The following is a 17570-nucleotide window of genomic DNA, read 5'->3' as shown; positions in this document are numbered from 1 at the left end:
TAGCGTGCACTTGCAATCCTGGCTGCAGTTCTGGCAGCTCCTGCCCAAAGGAGCACTGGAGTGGAGCTGCAGGAGGCCAGGGAAGGGCAGAAGGGAAGCTGGGACGGGCTGAGTGAGCTGGGAAAGATGCAGCATCAAGGGGGGCCCAGCAAAGCTCTGCAGCATCCCGAGGGGCAGAGAGAGAGGGGCAGCCTGTGCCTGCCCCTGCAGCAGGAGTCCAGATCTGGTATGAAAAGCAAAGGGAGAGAGGGAATGAGTGACCCTTTTTCTCCCTGTTTTGGCAGCATGAACAGGACAGGCTGCAGGCAGATAAAGAAAAACTAGAGTGTGAGATAAAACTTCTGGAGGAATCAGTCACAGCCTCTGAAACCCGAGCAAGTACAGCAATAGACAAGAATCACTCTCTTGAACAAGAACTCCAAACTGCCCTGTCCATGTTAAAAATTAAAAATGAGGAAGTGCAAAACCAGGGGAAGAAAATGGAGATTCTTCAGAAAGAGGCAGAAGAGACCAAAGCTTTGCAGGTGCATCTCACTCATGTGACTGCCATCCTGTCAGAGAGGGAGGGAGAAATGAAGTTGTACCAAGAGCAGATGAGAATGTTGGAAAAGCAGAAAGAAATGCATAAAACTGCTCTTAATCAGGTTATTAAGGACATAACAGAGAAAGAACAGAAGACAGAATCCCAACAGGAACAGATACAGGAGCTGGAGAAGCAACAAGAAAAGCAAAGGGTTGTTTTAAGCAAAATGAGCCAAGAGCTGGAAGAGAAGGACCAAGAGATCAGGTCCCAGCAAGAGCTGATAAGAGAGCTGGAGAAGCAGTTAGAATTGCAGAACTCTGCTGTCAGCAGGGTGAGCAAAGAGCTGGAGGAGAGACACCTGGAGATCAAATTCCAGGAGGAGAAAATAATGATTCTAGAACAGCATGGTGCAGTACAAGTCAGAAATCTGCTTGTGGATCTTGATGATATGAAAGGAAACCTGAAGGAGAAAGGGTTGGAGCTTCTTTCTCTGACTCAGCAGATTCAAGAACTGGAAAAGGAGAGAGAAGATGTGAAATCTCTAAATGCTAGCCTTGAACACCTGAGAACTGTTCTTAAGGACAGAGAGAGTGAGTGTGATGCTCAAAGGAAAGAGTTAAGGCTCTTGCAGCAGCACAAGGAACAGCAAGACAGGCATCTGCAAGAGCTTCTTGATAAAGTAGAAATCATGACACTTTCTTTATCTAAAAAAGAGCAAGAGCTTGAGTCACAGCAAAAGCAAATGCAAGAAGTTGAAGAAGTGATGGAAATGCAGTTAAAGACTGTGCGTGACCAACTGGAGCAGACCGTAGCAACCTTAAAAGAAAAAGACAGACTTATGGACATCCAAAAGCAACAAACAAGGAGCTATGAGGAAAAAAAAGAGGAACAGATTAATGTCTTGCACAGAGACTTAGAATACTCTCGAACAATATTGAAAGAAAAGGACTTAATGATTGAATCTCAGAAGGAACTGATAGAGACCTTCCAAAAACAAAAGCAAGACTCTGAACAGCAGAAGCAAATTCTGCATTGTCTTCAAGTGGAACTAAAGGAAAAAGAGCAGGAAATTTTGTCCCTTAGAAAGCAATGTGAGGCATGCAAGGAAAAGGAGGAAAAGCTTGAAGCTGAGCAAAGAAATTTCCATGCAACAACACTGAGTCTGAAAGAAAAAGAAGACAAGATTTGTGTTCTGGAGGACACCATCACAAAGCTTCAACAGCGGAAGGAAGAGACAGCAGTGCAGGCTAAAGCCATACTGCAAAAACTAGAACATGCTGAGTCTTCTCTTGAAGCTAAACATCAAGAGGTAGTGGCTTTGCAAGAGCATGTCCAGGACCTTCAAGAGCAGAAGGAGGTGGCAGGCAAGCAGGCCAAAAGTCTAGAGCAGGATCTAGACAAAGCAAGCCAGATGTTGAAGAAGAACCATTTGGAGTTCCTCAAGCAGACAGAGCAAATGAACACGTTCCAGCTTCGTGAAGAAAGCATGAAAGTAGCGCTAACATCATGCCAGAAACAAGTGACTCTACTTGAGGAAGTGGTGAGGAAGAAAGATGAGGACAATGACACTCTTAGGCAAAATCTACAGCATGTAGAAGAAGAACTGAAGACTTTGCAGAATCTCCAGCTTAGGTTAACTGAGAAGAATGAAGGGGTTAGACATGATGGAGAGCAAGAGTTCCTGAACAAAACCTTCCCTGAGAGAGAAGGAGAGATCAGGGCTCAAAGTGAGCGGAAGCAGATAGAAGTGGAAATAAGAGCCCTTCGGGAAGATCTCCAGCATGTTCAGCAGACTCTGACAAAGAAGGATAAAGAGGTCAAGTACCAGACAGACAAAGTCAAGTATTTAAAGAAGACTCTAATAGAGAGAGAACAAGAGCTTAGGAGGCAGAGTGAACTCCTGAAAGAATTAACATTGGCTTTGCGATGGAAAGATGAAGGGGAAACTCTAAAGAAACAAATCCAAAAACTCCAAAAATGGGAGGAAGAGGAAGCAGAGAAGAGGAAAATTCTCCAGGAGAGGGACTATCTCTTGCAAAGGCAGAAGGAAATTACCCAACAGTTAGAAGCTGAGAGGGAAGCCAGTGGCAAAGACCTGGAGTGTGTGGCTGCTGCTTTGAAGCAGAGGGAAAGCAGAGAACATGAATGGAGAGAGAACGCTCAAGTCCTGAGTGCTGCACTGAGCAAAAGTGAAATGGCCAATGGGAATCTGAAGAAGGAAATAACCATCCTGCAGAGAATGATTTCAGAGAGAGACACAGACCGATTTCATCAACAGGTAGGCACTGGCATTGATCTTCAGTCCACTCCAGTGTCCTGAATTATTCCAGTGATGTTTCCCAAGAAGAGGTGGGTCTCTATCCCTGTCAGTGCAGCCTGGGCTTCAGCAGGCAGCCTTGTCTGTGTGCCTGGCTCCAGCCAGAGGCCACTGACTGCCAGATTGTTTCCTGGCACACCCAGAATGACTGATCCAGCTCTGGAGCTTGATGGTCAAATCATCTCCAGGCCAAAAGCTGGGCATGGGGAGCTGCTTCTCCTGTGCCCACAAAAGGGGAGCCAACACATGGGGGTTTGGAATTGGTGTGGGAAGGAATGGAGCAGGTGAGCAGGGCAGTGGACTAAAGTGAGCAGAGTTTTGTACTGAGAGGGCTGAGCAGCAGCTGCACTGCTGGTGCTTTGAGGATGCTTCCCAAGATGGAGATTTCTGAGGGACAGCTTTTCCTGTGTGTTAAAAGAATGGGATTTCTTTTATTGCCTGGTCAGATTAGATGCTTAATTATGCATTCAGGACATGTTTGTACTGCAATCCAAAAATCACAGAGACAAACTTGTGTGTATTTTTCCAAAGTGGACTTAGTCAGATCCTGCTAGTGGAACAGTTGCAATAGCCTGTGCTGCAGCTTTGCCAAGAATTTGCCTATATTCTGGTGTCCATTAGTATATTGGCATGTAAAAAGTGCTGCTAAGAAAACACTGTTTATGCATTACACATTTACTTATGACTTAAGAAATATTACTTGCAGCCTGATCCAGGATGCTGACAAGTATTGAGATCTGTTGATGGGAAGTAAAGATGTGACAAAGGCAAGAAATGTGAAAAGAGCATGAGATTTCAGTTACATCCATGTAGGTCAGGTATGCAAGAACATTCAGTCAGGTAATGCAGTGGCATCCACACAGATATTTGTTTACTGCTGATACCAAGACTGCATTTATAGATGCTCCAAGGAGCAGTTCGTGAAGAAAGGCACAAAAGAGAAGGAGGAGGTGGCTCCTGACTAAGTTCCAAGCAATGCTTATGGCCTGATTGATAACGTGGTATTTTCAAAGAGCAGTTCTGTATGAGGATGTGACAGGTAAAGAGAATAGGGAAAAAAACTGCACTGTTTTATCACTGCAGAAATGCATGCTTCACCCACATCTTGCACATTTGGTTGTCTAAGGACAGAGAGCAGAACTGTAGGTAAGAGAATTTACAGTCATGATCAAAAAGGATGACCAAAGATGGTAATTAACTTCCCCAAGGGGAGTAAATGTTTAAGTATTCACAACTGAGAAGAAACAGCTGAGAGAGAGAGAGAGGGGTGGAGTCACTACAGAGCTTTGTAAAATGGCTGGATAGGAAATTAATGCTTCCAGTCTCTGAAAACCAGAATGGGGAACACTGAAAAAAAAACCTAGCAGGAAGCAGATCCAGAGCAAAGTACTCAATTCTCTAAGGGGATTTGGAGGAGGGTCCCTAGAGAGAGGGTGTGTTGTTTTGGCCTGTGGACAAGGAGAAGAAGAAGGCCCTTAGCACTGTCCATTCCTGCTGTGGTCACTCTCCCCAGTGTATCAATTCTGACACCCTTCTAACCTTTATGTGGCACCAGTTCATGGCATCTCCTTTCTGAATGCCCAGCAGGCTCTTGCTGAAGGGGAGCAGCTGTCATGGCTGTCAGAGAAGAGACTCATGTTGCAGAGCCTGGAATGTCTGCAGCGAGCAGTTGCAAAGCTGGAAGATGAAAAGGTGGAGCTCAACCAACAAAACACTGAACTCAGGAGGACTCTTGAGCAGGTAAATTGGGCTTTGACTGCCTCTGCACAGCCTCAGGCTCCTCTGCAACTTGGCACCTTAGGCCAGGCAGTGCTTTGGAGACCTCTGCTTGTTCCCTTGCCTCTCCCTGTCCCTGCTGTGGCCCAGCCCTTTGTTTGTTCTCTCTCTTGTGGCAGCCCATGGCTTTCACAAGGGCTTTCACTGCGCTGCCTCCCTCCCTGGCCCCGTGTCCCTGCACACACACTGGCCTCTCTTGCACAGCCTCCAGCGAGAGCTTTTTGCCCCCAGTGTGGTCTGGTGCAGTTCAGGGTCTCAGAGCAGGGATCTCCTTCCTTGATGTCCAGAGATCCTATTGCTCCATGTTTGCTGACAGCTTTCTGTGACCCTCTCTCCCATCCAATGTGCAGGTGGAACACGAACGGAGGAGACTGAAGAGATGTTTTAGGGGTCGGTTACTCCCAGATGCCTCTGGATTTTCTCTCTCTGAGTCTGACCAGTGCAAGTCGCCCGCTTCTAGACAGGTGAGAACATTTTCTTTGGTACGAGGAGGCTTTGGTCATACAGAGGAATGATGAAAAATCCCAGTGGCAGCAGCCCTCCAGTAGAGACCTAACAGAAGTCAAATATTGCCTGTGGTTGTGACCAAACAGACTGAAAGAGAATCCTTTCCTTTTATTCACAGGAGGAGTCTCATGCTCACTGCAGTCAGCGCTTAGCTGAGTTACAGAACCAGGTGAGGAGTAGGAAAACTTTCCTCCAAAGGCTGCTGTGGCTCTTCTCATGGGCACAGCTGTGCCTGCTGCTACAGCCTGAGTTGTGTTTGGCTCTCAGGAAGTGAGTACAGCAGGTGTTGTCAGTTGTGCACCTGTTGGCAACAACCAAACATCCTTTTCCTTGGTCTTGTCTCTGACTTGTCTAGATCAGGCGGTGGGGGACAGAGATAGGATGAAATTCAGAGCACTGGAAGTTACCTGAAAATATCAGAATCATAGAATCATAAAATGCTTAAGGTTGGAAAAGCCCTCTCAGATAATCTAATCCAACTATTAAGACAGATTGTCAATCCCAGCACTAAACCATGGCCCGTAGTGCCACAGCCACATGTTTTCTGAACACTTCCAGAGACAGTGATTCCACTACTTCCCTGGGCAGTCTGGACCAGGATGTTCTCCTTTGTTGCCTGTTTCCATTTTCCCTTGACTCTGTAACAGTGGAGCTTGCATTTTAGCAGAAATCCAGGGACCTGAGACAATGCCAGAGGTTTATTATTCCACTGGGCTTAGTTGTCCACATTGTGCTCTGCTCCTGTATAGAAAGCTCTGAAGTTGGGGAGAGGGAGAGTTTGCACCCTGTCCCTCAGCTGCCTGTCCAGCAGCTCAAGTAGAAGAGTCCTCCAGGAGCTCAGGGGAGCAGCAGCCCTCGTGCTGAGGCACAGTCTGTGGAGAAAGGGGTCAGTGGCCCAAATGTGTGCTCTGGAAATCAGAGCTGGGTTCCTAAATCCCCTTGGAAGTCTCTATAATGGACCTGTGGTGGCTGAGGGATGTACGTGGGAAGGGTTTGGTAGCCTTGAACTGGACTTGTGGATGCTCTGAGCTCTGTTGTGTGTGGGAGCCTGTTCCTTTCCCCTTGCCAAGGGCAGAGTGTTGGTGAGGGCTGGAGTTGGAGGCTGTGTGTGCCCCGAGAGCCGGTACCGTGGGGCTGCAGGTGCTCCTGCCAGCGTGGGCTTGTCTGAGCAGGGCCTTGTGCCTCTTTCAGGTGTCCCTGCTGCAGTCACAGCTGGCCCAAGAGCGACAGCACTGTCAGAATTACATTGAGAACTGTACAAGGACCAGCCAGGAGCTGTCAGACCTTCACCAGGAGCTGTGCTGCTCCTTTGCAGCTGTGCTCAAGGAGCCCGAAGTTGCTGTTCTGGAAGAAGAGACTCGGAAGCTGGATCAGTCTCTGAACCTTAACTCAGCACTGACATCCCTGGACCATCAGTCTCTGGAGAGACAGCTGGAGCATCCAAGAGCCAGACCTGCCAGAAGCAATGATGACCTGAGGTAACAGCACCTCTGGTCTCCATTTGAATGGAACAATCTCTCCTAAGACAAAGAGCTCATGGATGTGAGAAATGGGGTCGGCTCCTCAGGACAGGGCTACTCCCTGCCTTAAACATCCGTTGGTCTCACATTCGGCTGGTGTCAAACCTTACCTTATGTTGAGGATTAGGATCTACGAAACATTATTTCATGAAGTAGATGATTTCTGGGACCAAAATGTGAATATGTGAGAACAACAACATAGGTAAGGAGAAGGAATGATGCATGGAGAATGAAGCCGGAACAAAAAAAAAATAATCCTTGAACAGTAAGACTTGTGGGTGACATCTCTCTGAGGGCAGCTACTTAAAATAAAAGGACACAAAGAGTGTGCTACAAACAATTAAAGTAACATAACAGTTGGTGGTGTTTGCATTTGCAGGCATCTCCTAGGGACAGGTATTTTAATTTTTTTAATAAAATGTTTTTCAGAAGAAAATTGTACTCATTTTCACTGGCACAGTGAGGCTACTGCAAGCTCTTACACAATTTTCCTTCTTGAGGGCAGAGGTCTTCCCTGCAACAAGGAACGAGAATTTGAGGTGTTATCAAACAAAGGGGTGAAGAGTGCACAGCAGGGATCAAAGTTCAATGAGAAATGAGGCTGCTCTTCCCTTCTCCCTTTTCTTCCCTTTTTCCCTCCAAAGCACTGATGGCTTTGCCCCAACAGCAGCCCCAGGGACAGCTCAGCTGCTCTCCACAGGCTGTCAGTGCCCAGCTCCAGCCCTGCCACAGCCCGAGGCCACAGATGCGTGGGGAGGGTGTCCTGGTGCATGGTTAAACTGAAAATCACAGACAAAGACTCTCTAACTTGTCAAAGTTAGAAAGTGTTATGTTTATCACACTGGTGGGCGGCACCGTGGGGATTGTCCCCAAAATGCGTGACTGTGCTGCACAAGGATTTTTGCCTTCCATTTATTTCCCAAAATAATACATATGCGTAACCCCAGCACCTCCCATCCCCGCTTTGTATTAAAATGAGTTTATTAGTCCTTCATGCGATTCTTCCCTTGATATGGGTAGGTGATCTCAAACTGGGTCAGTGGTCCCAGGGATTAAGTCAGGAAAGCCTGGTCAGGTCTCTGGGACCCTCTGACACAATCCAAGCCCCTCTGCTTGATGATGGATTGACTTAGAGTCCAGGTGATGAGCATTGTCCTACTGGTTTCAATAATGGTTCCTATAATGGTTCCCCTGCTCCATTTCCTTCTACAAATGAGTTCATTGTGGCCGCAGCTCTCTTCACAGAGAGCAGCAGGCACAACTTCCCAAGGATTTTTCCTGAGGAAGGCAGTGAGAACCTCAGAGAAGAAGAAAAAACAATTCTTATCCCTAGTCACTGCTCCTGTTGTTTTTGCACATGTGGAATGTGTTATGGAGATTGTTTACCAAAAGTGATTTGGTTAATTGGACACCAGTGAAAGTTGTTTTAAGTGATTAGCCAATCACTCAAAGCTATGTCCTGGCTGTCTCAAACAGTCATGGGTTTTTCTTTACTAATATAGCAATAGTATAGTATAGTATGGTACAGTACAGTATAGTATAGTATCGTATCGTATCGTATAGTATAGTATCTTTTTAGTATGTAATTTAATATAGTATTAGTATAATACAGTATAGCTTAATAAAGCTCATGGAGTCAGAGGACATTACTCCTTGCCAGGGGATTGCCTTTCTACCATAGCTCATAATATAACAATTAGCTTTAGCATCTAATAATGATTAACGTATTGTTGGTGTATCTAACTTCAATATGAATTGGTTCTAACCCTCAGCTAAAATCTTAACCCTTTAAAATCATGATTAACTGGGCAGAGGGAGCTGCTCTCCACAGTGGCTGAATCTCCTCCTTCCTATGCTGCCCACACTGCTGGGAATGCAGTCCAGGACATGGGTACTTTCTGGGCCAGTGCAGGGAGAGGTGTCCTCTGACTCTTATCCTGTCAGAGTCTTATCTTATCCTCTTTGCTTACTTGTCAGCCCAGCAACCCTATATCTACAGGGTCTCAAGGTCATCTATAGGGTCTCTGAGGAGCTGGCCAGGCTTAAACACGGATGAGGGAAGCTGGAACCCCCATGCTTGGTGCCCTCATACAGCTGCTTTCCTGCCCTAAATCCTCTTTTCTAGTTCCCCCATGAGGTGCCAGGGCTTCAGTGCAGGGGGCAGAGCAGAGCGCTGGGTGCCAGGCACTGGGCAGCAGCAGCAGCATCTCCATCTCCAGGAGTGGGCAGGGGTGCCCCACAGTGCCCACCATGGCCCTCAAGCAGCCAAAGGCGTGAGTGGGTCTGGGGGTTTGTGGGGGCACACAGGGCATGGCTGGAGCGCTCTGGGGGTCACGGGGGGCTGTTGGAGGGGCAGGGGCTCAGGGGGTGCTGGGGAGAACTGAAGGGTGACTGGGGGAGGTGGGGACTGCAGCGGTCAGGGCTCACAGGGAGGCATTTTCAGGGGCTGCTGGATGTCTTGGTTTTGACTGGGAGAGAGAATTTTCTCCCAGAAGCTGCTCCAGCGCTGTTTTTGGTATTCAAAGTGAGAACAATGCTGGTAACATGCTGAATCAGAGCCCTGTTGAGCTCTTCCAAGGCAAGGACTTTTCAGTGTTCCATGCTCTGCCAGCAAGGGGAGCATGGCCAGGAGACCCGACCCCAACTGGCCAGGGGGATATTCCGGACCCCGGAACCTCCTGCCCAGTACAGAAACTGGGAGGGGGTTGGGAGCCAGCGATTGCTACTGGGGAACGGGCTGGGCATTGGTCAGTGGGTGATGAGCAGCTACTGGGCACTGCTGGTTTCTATTGCATTCTCTCCCCTTTTCACTGGTCAAAGCAGAAGTGGTAATAGAAGTAATAAAAATATGTTTAGTTTTGTTTCAATTATTACACTCTTTTTGTGTCAATCTATGGGTTTTACCTCTTTCTAATTTCCCCAATCTCACCAGAGCAGAGTGGCTGTGTGGGACTGAGTTCCTGGCTGGGGTTAAACCACGACAGTCCATCTTGGTGCTCAACTAGGGGACAAAGAGTTGAGATAACAACAGATCTGAGGAGACCATGTTAAAACACAGTTGTAAGCATCTCTCATATTTATTTAATAGCTGTGGGTCACAGTTTGCTCTCGTGGTTCCTGCCCGTGCGCTCACAGGTGCAAAACCCTTCCTGGTGTGTGTCGTCCCATGGAAATGTTCATCCTCCCTGGCTCTGGGCTAAGGTTATCACTCTGTTGTGGTTGATAACACGGGGCTGTGGTACGAGAGGATGGCTGGATCAGAGCTGCCGGCTGTGCCCGGCATTGCCGTCCCCGCTGGGCTTTGGGAGCCATCCAGTGGGAACTGCCAATAATTACACCTTTGGAAAGAGGCAAACTAGAAATCAGGCAGCTGTTTTTCCTGACAGAGGGGAGTCAGGCACGAATGGGCTCTTAGGCAAAAGTTTCATGGTTTTAAGTCCTGATAGATACAAGACCTGACATTGGTAAAGTTGGGCAATCAAGAGATCAGGCAGTTGTTTTAGTGTAAAGTCCTGAGCTTCAGGCAAATTTGAAGTTCGGTGGAGGAGGCTGAAGCTCCTCAAACAAGATTTTTCTTGAGATTACCTGTCAGTAGAGGCACCTTTGGGATTTTTTACTGTTGAGACCCAAAAAATGGGAGGGTGTAATAGTAAGAAGACAGGCAAGAGATTGAGGAATATACCTCCCAATAGTCTCTTAGGGGAACTGTTAGAGAGATGGGATTCTGTAGAGGCCACAGAGGGATTAGATAAAATGAAGATGATCCACTACTGTGTAGAAGTCTGGCCAGAATTAGAGGTGCAAGGAGGATGGCCTTGGTGTGGGACAAGGGACAAGTGGATGTGCCAACAACTGAGTTATTGTCTGACAGCTTGAGGGAGATGCTGATCCTAAGCAATTATTGTATGTAGCTTGCTGGTTAAAGAATGCTATTGGGGATGAAGGGGTGCGAATTTGTAAGGTACAGAAGAAGAAAGAGGGGAATGAAGGAGGGGATGCTGGAATTGGTAAAAGATGGGACCCCCTGGATTATTTGTCTCCTGATGCCCCTCCACCTTATAATCCTCTTCCTCGGGCACCTCAAATGGCAGGTCCGGTTCTTCCCCCGGCTGCCATCCCACTACCACCTGCTCAAATTCCTCCTTCTACCTCTTCAGCTTCCCCTGTGATAAACCCAGTATCCCCTCCAGTTCCTTCTGCATCACCACAAGCGCTTCTCCACCTGCTGCATTCTCCACCCCTTCTCCAGCTCCACTTAATATTCACTCAGGCTCTTCTCCCCCTCCTATTGCTGTTCCTTTGCCTCCTCCTAGCTGGGACACAAATGCCTCCTCGCCCGATAAACAGCTATCACCAAATACACCTGCTGATCTGCAGAAAGTTCAGGGTAACCCAGATACCCCTCAAACTAGTAGTTTGGCATCTGAAGATGGGCCATACTGCAGTGCCAGATCCAAGACCTCCAGGGTAGAGAGACTTTATCCCCTCAGAGAGGTTCCTATGGGAGGAGTAGTGGGAGGTGTTGGCTTTGTGATGAAACTCCTGCTACTTGGGCTAATGCAGAACTTCCAGCTGTACTCCAAAATAGACCCAGACACCCCAGAAGGTCAAAGTGCTACTAAAGGTCCTATTTGTTACCAAATCTTGGCCTGATATACAGAGAAAACTAAAAAAGATTGAAGATTGGCAAGAGAAGGACATTAAAGAGCTATTGAGAGAAGCATTGAAGGTGTATTTAAGGAGGGAAGAAGAAAAAGCAAAGGCCAAGGCTAGGATCATGGTTGTGGGAGCTAGAGAAAGTGTGGGGGCAAGCAAGGTAACAAAAGAATGGGCAGGTCCACCACCAGGAGGAGGCAGAGATAGGCCAGTATTGTCAGGTACAAGACGGATGGAGAGACTTCAAGTCCCTTTGAGTGAATGACACTGCTATTATTGTGGAGTTACAGCTAGGTGGAAAGATATCCAATAGCACCGGGACTGGCCAGCAACACCTAAACTTGTAATAAGTGATGTGAAAGTAAAAGGTACCTTATTGTTGTCTTGTTGTGTGTGTGAGAGTGAGTCACACACAAAGTCAGCCTCAACTTCCCAGGCGGGTGGGAAGGGGGGCAGTGGAAAGAGGAGTGTGTGACCTGCACACCAGGCTATTGTCCCCAGGCACGTGGGGACTTTGGCTGAAAGCTGTGTGTGACCTGCACACCAGGCTATTGTTCCCCAGACGTGTGAGGGGGCCATAGCTGTAAGAGCGTGAGTGACACGCAGACAGCCTCACAGGTGAACGGGCACCAGAGGCAACCAGAGTCAGGGCCATTCCAAGAGGCCCAGAGATACCGAGACCTGTGGGCCAACCCCAAGGTGAGGGGACGGCCACAGGGAGCCGTGATTTTCTGGCAATAAGGATACACTTTGTGAAGGAATGTGTGAAGGTGAATGAGAAATAAAAGTGAATGAATGTAGAAGAATGAAAGTATAGGTAATGTAGATTGTGCATTTTAAGTTTTACCACATCTCCTTGGAGGAAGGTGCATTGTGTTGAAAAGTAGCGTGAGAAAAAAGTTTGTTTTAGGTGTAAGGGGCTGAAAGAAAAGTGGTATTTAAGCTGTTAGTGAAAGTGAGAAACAGAGGCCGGAGATGAATAGATAAGATCTTTAAAATGGAACAGAAAACCAGTAAGTTAGATACAGAGAAAAATGGGAGAATAAAAGCATACTAGAAGAGATACCCCCAAAATAGCCCTTTGGGAGTTGAGTTAGGTAACAGAAATACAACTCCTTGCAAACTACAGTGTATGCAGAAGTTGATGAGAGAAACATGCAAGCTATGGAAAAAGGGAAATGAACCAATTATACATAACATTAACCCAAGAAATTGGGTTTTGAGAGAATCATAAAATAGTAGACCATTAATGCCTATATTTGAAAGCCCCTTTCAGGTACTCCTTATTGCTAATTTGACTGTGTGGATCAGAGGAAAGGGTTAGACCCACATCACCAGATTCCACACCACTCTCCCTCTGGCACTGGACCAGATTCAACATCAGTTTTTCCCTCTGGCATTGGAACAGAGTCCACACCACTCTCAGCCCCTAACTCAGGACAGGATTCAACCACATCACGAGTTAATTCACCTGAATATATGATTATAAAAGGACCAAAAAGACTTAAAGTTGACTCTCAGAAGGAAGAGTCAAAAAGACTGATGAACTGTATAGGAAAAGAGTTTGGTATCAGAACCATACCATATCTTAAAGTGTTATAAGACAGTTCTGTGTTAAAAATAAGTTTGTAAAAAGTTAAAGATTGTTAATAAGTAATTCTGGTTAAGTTCCCCCAATTTAGTTCCAAAGACTCCAGGTTAATCCTCTACAGAGCACTCCCCTAGGAGAAACCAAAATTAGTGAGGAACAGACCAAGAGGGGTTTAACCAGAGAAGCGGATAGAAGAGACTCTAAAGAGCTTGGAAGCTTCTTCTCAGTAAAGTTCCCCAAGAGGCAAGGCCGGGTGGGCAGGCTGTGCGAGATGACCCATACCGGACTCTTGGGAAGGGTAGTACTGATGGCTCTGATTGCTGGTGGTGCTCTGGGGAGCCCAGGAGAGCCGTGCAGTGAGTGCTACCAACCTCTCTATGAGGAGGAAGTGAGCTCCTTGTTGAGAGTCCACACCAATTCTAACCCTGATTGTGTTAACCTCTCCCAATTGGTCCTTTGTCAAGAAGATAAGAGAATGTATTGGATAGCTCAGAATACCGCCACTTTTAGGCAGCGACTCCTGGGAGAGTGCCCTATAGGAGAAGCCCGGTTGTGCTTTGAATGTGATGTTGCTTTTAACAATTATACAATTACAATACATATAACCCACCATTACTCAACGGCCACATACCTCCACAGCTCCTTGACTCAAAGGCCATGTTTCTTCACAGCTCTTGGCTGTCTTAACCTCCATAGCTCTCAGGCTGCCACCGCTCTCGGCTGTCCTATCTTCCACCGCTCTTCAGGCTGCATATCTCCATGACGTCGGGGTCACCACTTGTTTTTATTATATGGTTGTTATCATATTTCTAGATTCCCATACCTTCTGGGTGGTTTTCTCACAAGCAGTTCTTTACAGCAGTGTTGTTCCTGCCTCTTCATCAGGGCTCCTCCAAAGCTCTCCCTGACCAGCCAACCCACCCCCTTTTATCCCAGTTATCTTCACTAGCCACAGCTGCCGCCCAATTAAGGACATCACAGCTGCAGCCCATCAAGAACAACTAGGATGGGGGCAAGGCCACTTATACAATACATAGATTTTACTGAGACTCATAGGCCACTTATACAATACATATATTTCACTATGGCTCAAAGGCCATCTATACAATACATACTAAGATTCAATGGCCACCTATAATATGATGCTGCTGAAGCAAGCTTAGTAGATCTAGTCAAAAGAAAAGAGATAGTAAAAGCAGTAAGAAAGATGGTTTGTAAAAGGTATTCAGCAGTAAAGAATTCTGCTACCTGGTGGATCCCAAGAGATCCAAATAAATCAGAGTCTGTTGAGAAAAAAGAAAGAGACAAGTGTACCCACCATGAAGTATATGAACTTTATGAGTGTACTGAAAAAGGGATAAACTCCTTCTGGAAAATGAAAAAACTGTGTATATATTGGGAATGCCCAACAGAAACTAATAACACATTTCGGGAGAGCCCTAAACACCTGGTTTTGATCTCTGGTACTAGAGCATACACTAAATTGTCAGGAGACTGGCCTGGCAGTTGCACCATGAAATGATAAGACCAGCTTTCTTATTACCCAAAGAAACTGGATCAAGTTTAGGAGTTCCTATATACAATGATTTAAGAGAAACCAAACAGAAGAGTCTAAGTGCAATAGAAATTGGGAGAATCCAGAATTGTAAGTTCGGACCCCAATATCTATGTTAAACAGAATCATCAAGCGCCAGGCAGTATTAGAGATAAGGAATGCAATCATTAGAAACATCTCAAACTAAATTAAAAAACTAGCATATGTAAATAACCAAGAACAAACTCCTACACTTTATTCCAGATGGTGGGATAACCTATGGACTTTCAAAAAGGATTTATGGGAAAAAGTAGCTTTCTTCACTGTGTGCACACTTGCTGGTTTGCTCTTTTTACTATGCTTACTTCCCTGCTTCATTAAAATAGTAGTATTGGCCATGCAGACCAACCTAAAGATCTCAAAAAATTTTAACCTGAACAAACCAAAAAAAGTAACAAAGTCAAGTAACCATGATTACCAGATTGCTCAAGAAATTTATAATCAATACAAAAAATTAAAGAAATATGATACTCATGAATCATGTTATAAATGATCAAATCGATAGTCAAATTATTAAAAATTTAACCACGATTTATTAGGTCAATTACAAAAAAAAAATAGTATTTCGAGCAACCACCACAATCAAGACAGTGTCAGTCCCGGGTACCGGGCACTGGGTGAGACCAGATGTTCTCCGACAGAGTGACGGCGTCCCCTCTAAGGTTCACACTGAGTGTTTCCAGCGTCCAGCTTATCTACAGTTTATTCTGCCTGAGGCAAAGATGACCACATCTTTCTATTCACTTCTTCGAATGTAAATCCACTTCCATACATATGTTGAAATAGACAAAGACGGGCCCCAGTTTGCAGACAGAAGTCTAGGTAGACAGGGGAAGTTTGCTTTCACATGTAATAAGTTGGTATCCTGAGTACCCAGATGCAATCAGGACGGGTCTGAATCTTGTGAGATTCCTGGGACACAGCAATTAATCATGGGCCAGGGAGGCTCCTGATGTTATCTCCCAGGTGCAGGAGACGAGGAAATCATCACTGATGGTCCAGGAAGGCTCCATTCAGACATTAAACAGGTCGGATGCTATCTTGACATTGCCAGGAATTAGTTATAATTCGAATAGAGCTTTATTCCTGGCTGGGAGGTTAAAACATTATTTCTACTATATTTTATACCTACATGTATCTATTTATACAGCATGAATTAACTACATGACATATAACAAGTCAGAAATTGCAAGTTGATGCGAGCTTAAGTGTGGAGAGCTTTGTTCAGACATGGCTTATAGAAAAAGGCCATGATCATATATAGCTGGTTAAGCAGTAAAAAGCAGCTGTAAGTAGTAAGTTCTTCTTACGAGAAAAACAATAAACACTGTGTCCTTGGTTAAGTGATGAGAAAAACATGGTGGAAAACATGGAGTCCTTGAGGATGGTCAATAACAAGTCAACAGCAGGATGAGGAAAACAAGTATTAGCCTCAACAAGAAACCACAGGTATTAGCAACAAAGGAGGGGTTGGCATGTAATCTGTAACCAATGATGAGCTTGGTTTTTGCAATATGTATGAGCTTAATTAACACTACTATAAAAGTATGTAAGCTGGATCAATAAATCTGAGACCGATGATCATTGATCAGACGTGTAAGTCTCCCTTCACTTTCGTCACTTAAGTTTAAGCTCGATCAAAGAAAAAAAGGGGGGACTGTTATAAGTAAAAAAAAAGCTGCAAATTTTTGAAAAAGGTTGCAGAGTGAACAGGTTAAACCATTTGTTGCCTAGGTGGAGTTCTACCCGTTTGTTATTGTAATCACCAGTCGTTTTTGTTAACTACCCCTTTTGTATCAGTAGGCCCTGCCTAAAGCTAAGTTGATAGCCCTTCTGCTTGGACAGTGAAAGGAGGGGACATGAGGAAGGGACATCAGAGGGCATGCAAAATAACTTCAGAACCAGCACGCCATGGGAAAGCCACCCAACCAACCTTACCAAAAGACCCCCAAAAACACGAGCCAACACAGAATTAAGAGATCAAAATGATGTCTGGACGTGAGGAACAAAGTACCGAGCCTGCAGAGATGCTGAGACCCTTTGTTGCCCCTCAGCTGGAGCCAAGACCCCAGGACAGCAAAACCCGAAAGTTCTAACATGGGGTTTACCCCCACGGCTCTCGTGAGGACGGGACCCCCCAGCTCTGCCCCCCAGGGGACAAAGCTGCGCTTTCCTCCTCCTCCGAGTCACCCTGGAAGCGACGACAGAGAAGCCGCGGACCTGTCGAGACTCCCAACCTTGAGCTGATCACTTTTAATAAAGGCATTAAAAGGAGAAAAAGTCTCCTGCCCTGTTTATTTCATGCCTGTCTCTTGCCTTTGTGCAAAGAGCAAGGCTGGTGGGGCTTGCAGTGTAAAAGCTGCCCCAAGGAACCAGACAGGCTGGAGGAACGGGCACCAGAGATCTCACCAAATCCAGCCAAGAAGCTGTAGGAAGTGAGAGTGTCACCAAACAGGAATAAAGAAACTTATCCAATACCAATTTGATGTGAATAAGCAGACACTTCTTTATTCAGGTGCTGGGAACACAGGGGTAACTCCTCTGGAAATGTGTTCCACCTAACCAACAAAACCCATCCATTTCATATACTTTTTCTGCTGAATCATCATTACGTGCGTTCTTTTACTTATTACACATACTATGCCCACTCTTAAATTTAACCTTTACATTGATTGGTTCTAATAGTTAATAACTTCATCAATATTCTTATTCTAAAATAATCATTGGTCATGTCTCCTGAGGTCTACGGACTGGAATCCTTAATATTAAAATCAAGATGGGAAGGATAGTGGTTTCCGAGCAATGTTACTGGTAAGCATGACTCCTGATATTTCTATACCTTTTATTTCACAATTATCTACTTATAATAATAGTTAATCCTTTTATATTATTTGACTATTTGATCAAAACATTCATAACAAGAGCAGACAGGAGCAGCAGAAGCCAGGGCAGGGGAGATCAGGAAGGCGGCAGAGAGATGTGTGGGCTGAAGGGGATCCTGAGGAAAGGGGGGGAGGGGGCTTTCCCTCAGCCCATGCTTCTCTTCTGTTTCTCAAAACATGACCAAGGAATCTCATGTTGCCAGG

The 17570-nt window shown here is 45.7% G+C and overlaps 1 protein-coding gene across 1 annotated transcript in view; it reads left to right on the top strand.

Annotated features, from left to right (window-relative positions):
* The window catches only part of LOC128935830 (centrosome-associated protein CEP250-like), a 28499-nt gene extending 21465 nt beyond the window's left edge, over nt 1-7034 (top strand). The window contains exons 27-31 of the mRNA XM_054274386.1: nt 285-2801; nt 4425-4580; nt 4967-5080; nt 5242-5292; nt 6315-7034. Of these exons, the coding sequence (XP_054130361.1) occupies nt 285-2801; nt 4425-4580; nt 4967-5080; nt 5242-5292; nt 6315-6605 (3129 nt within the window). The 3' untranslated portion in view covers nt 6606-7034. The remainder of the gene's footprint in view (nt 1-284; nt 2802-4424; nt 4581-4966; nt 5081-5241; nt 5293-6314) is intronic.
* Nucleotides 7035-17570: the final 10536 nt, after the last annotated feature.

This window comes from Melozone crissalis, unplaced genomic scaffold (assembly GCF_028551555.1).
Source record: "Melozone crissalis strain CALT ecotype California unplaced genomic scaffold, PUWL_Pcris_2 ptg000017l_1, whole genome shotgun sequence".
Lineage (NCBI taxonomy): Eukaryota > Metazoa > Chordata > Aves > Passeriformes > Passerellidae > Melozone > Melozone crissalis.
The sequence above is the reverse complement of the archived record's forward strand: the minus strand, read 5'-3'. Positions and strand labels throughout refer to the sequence as shown.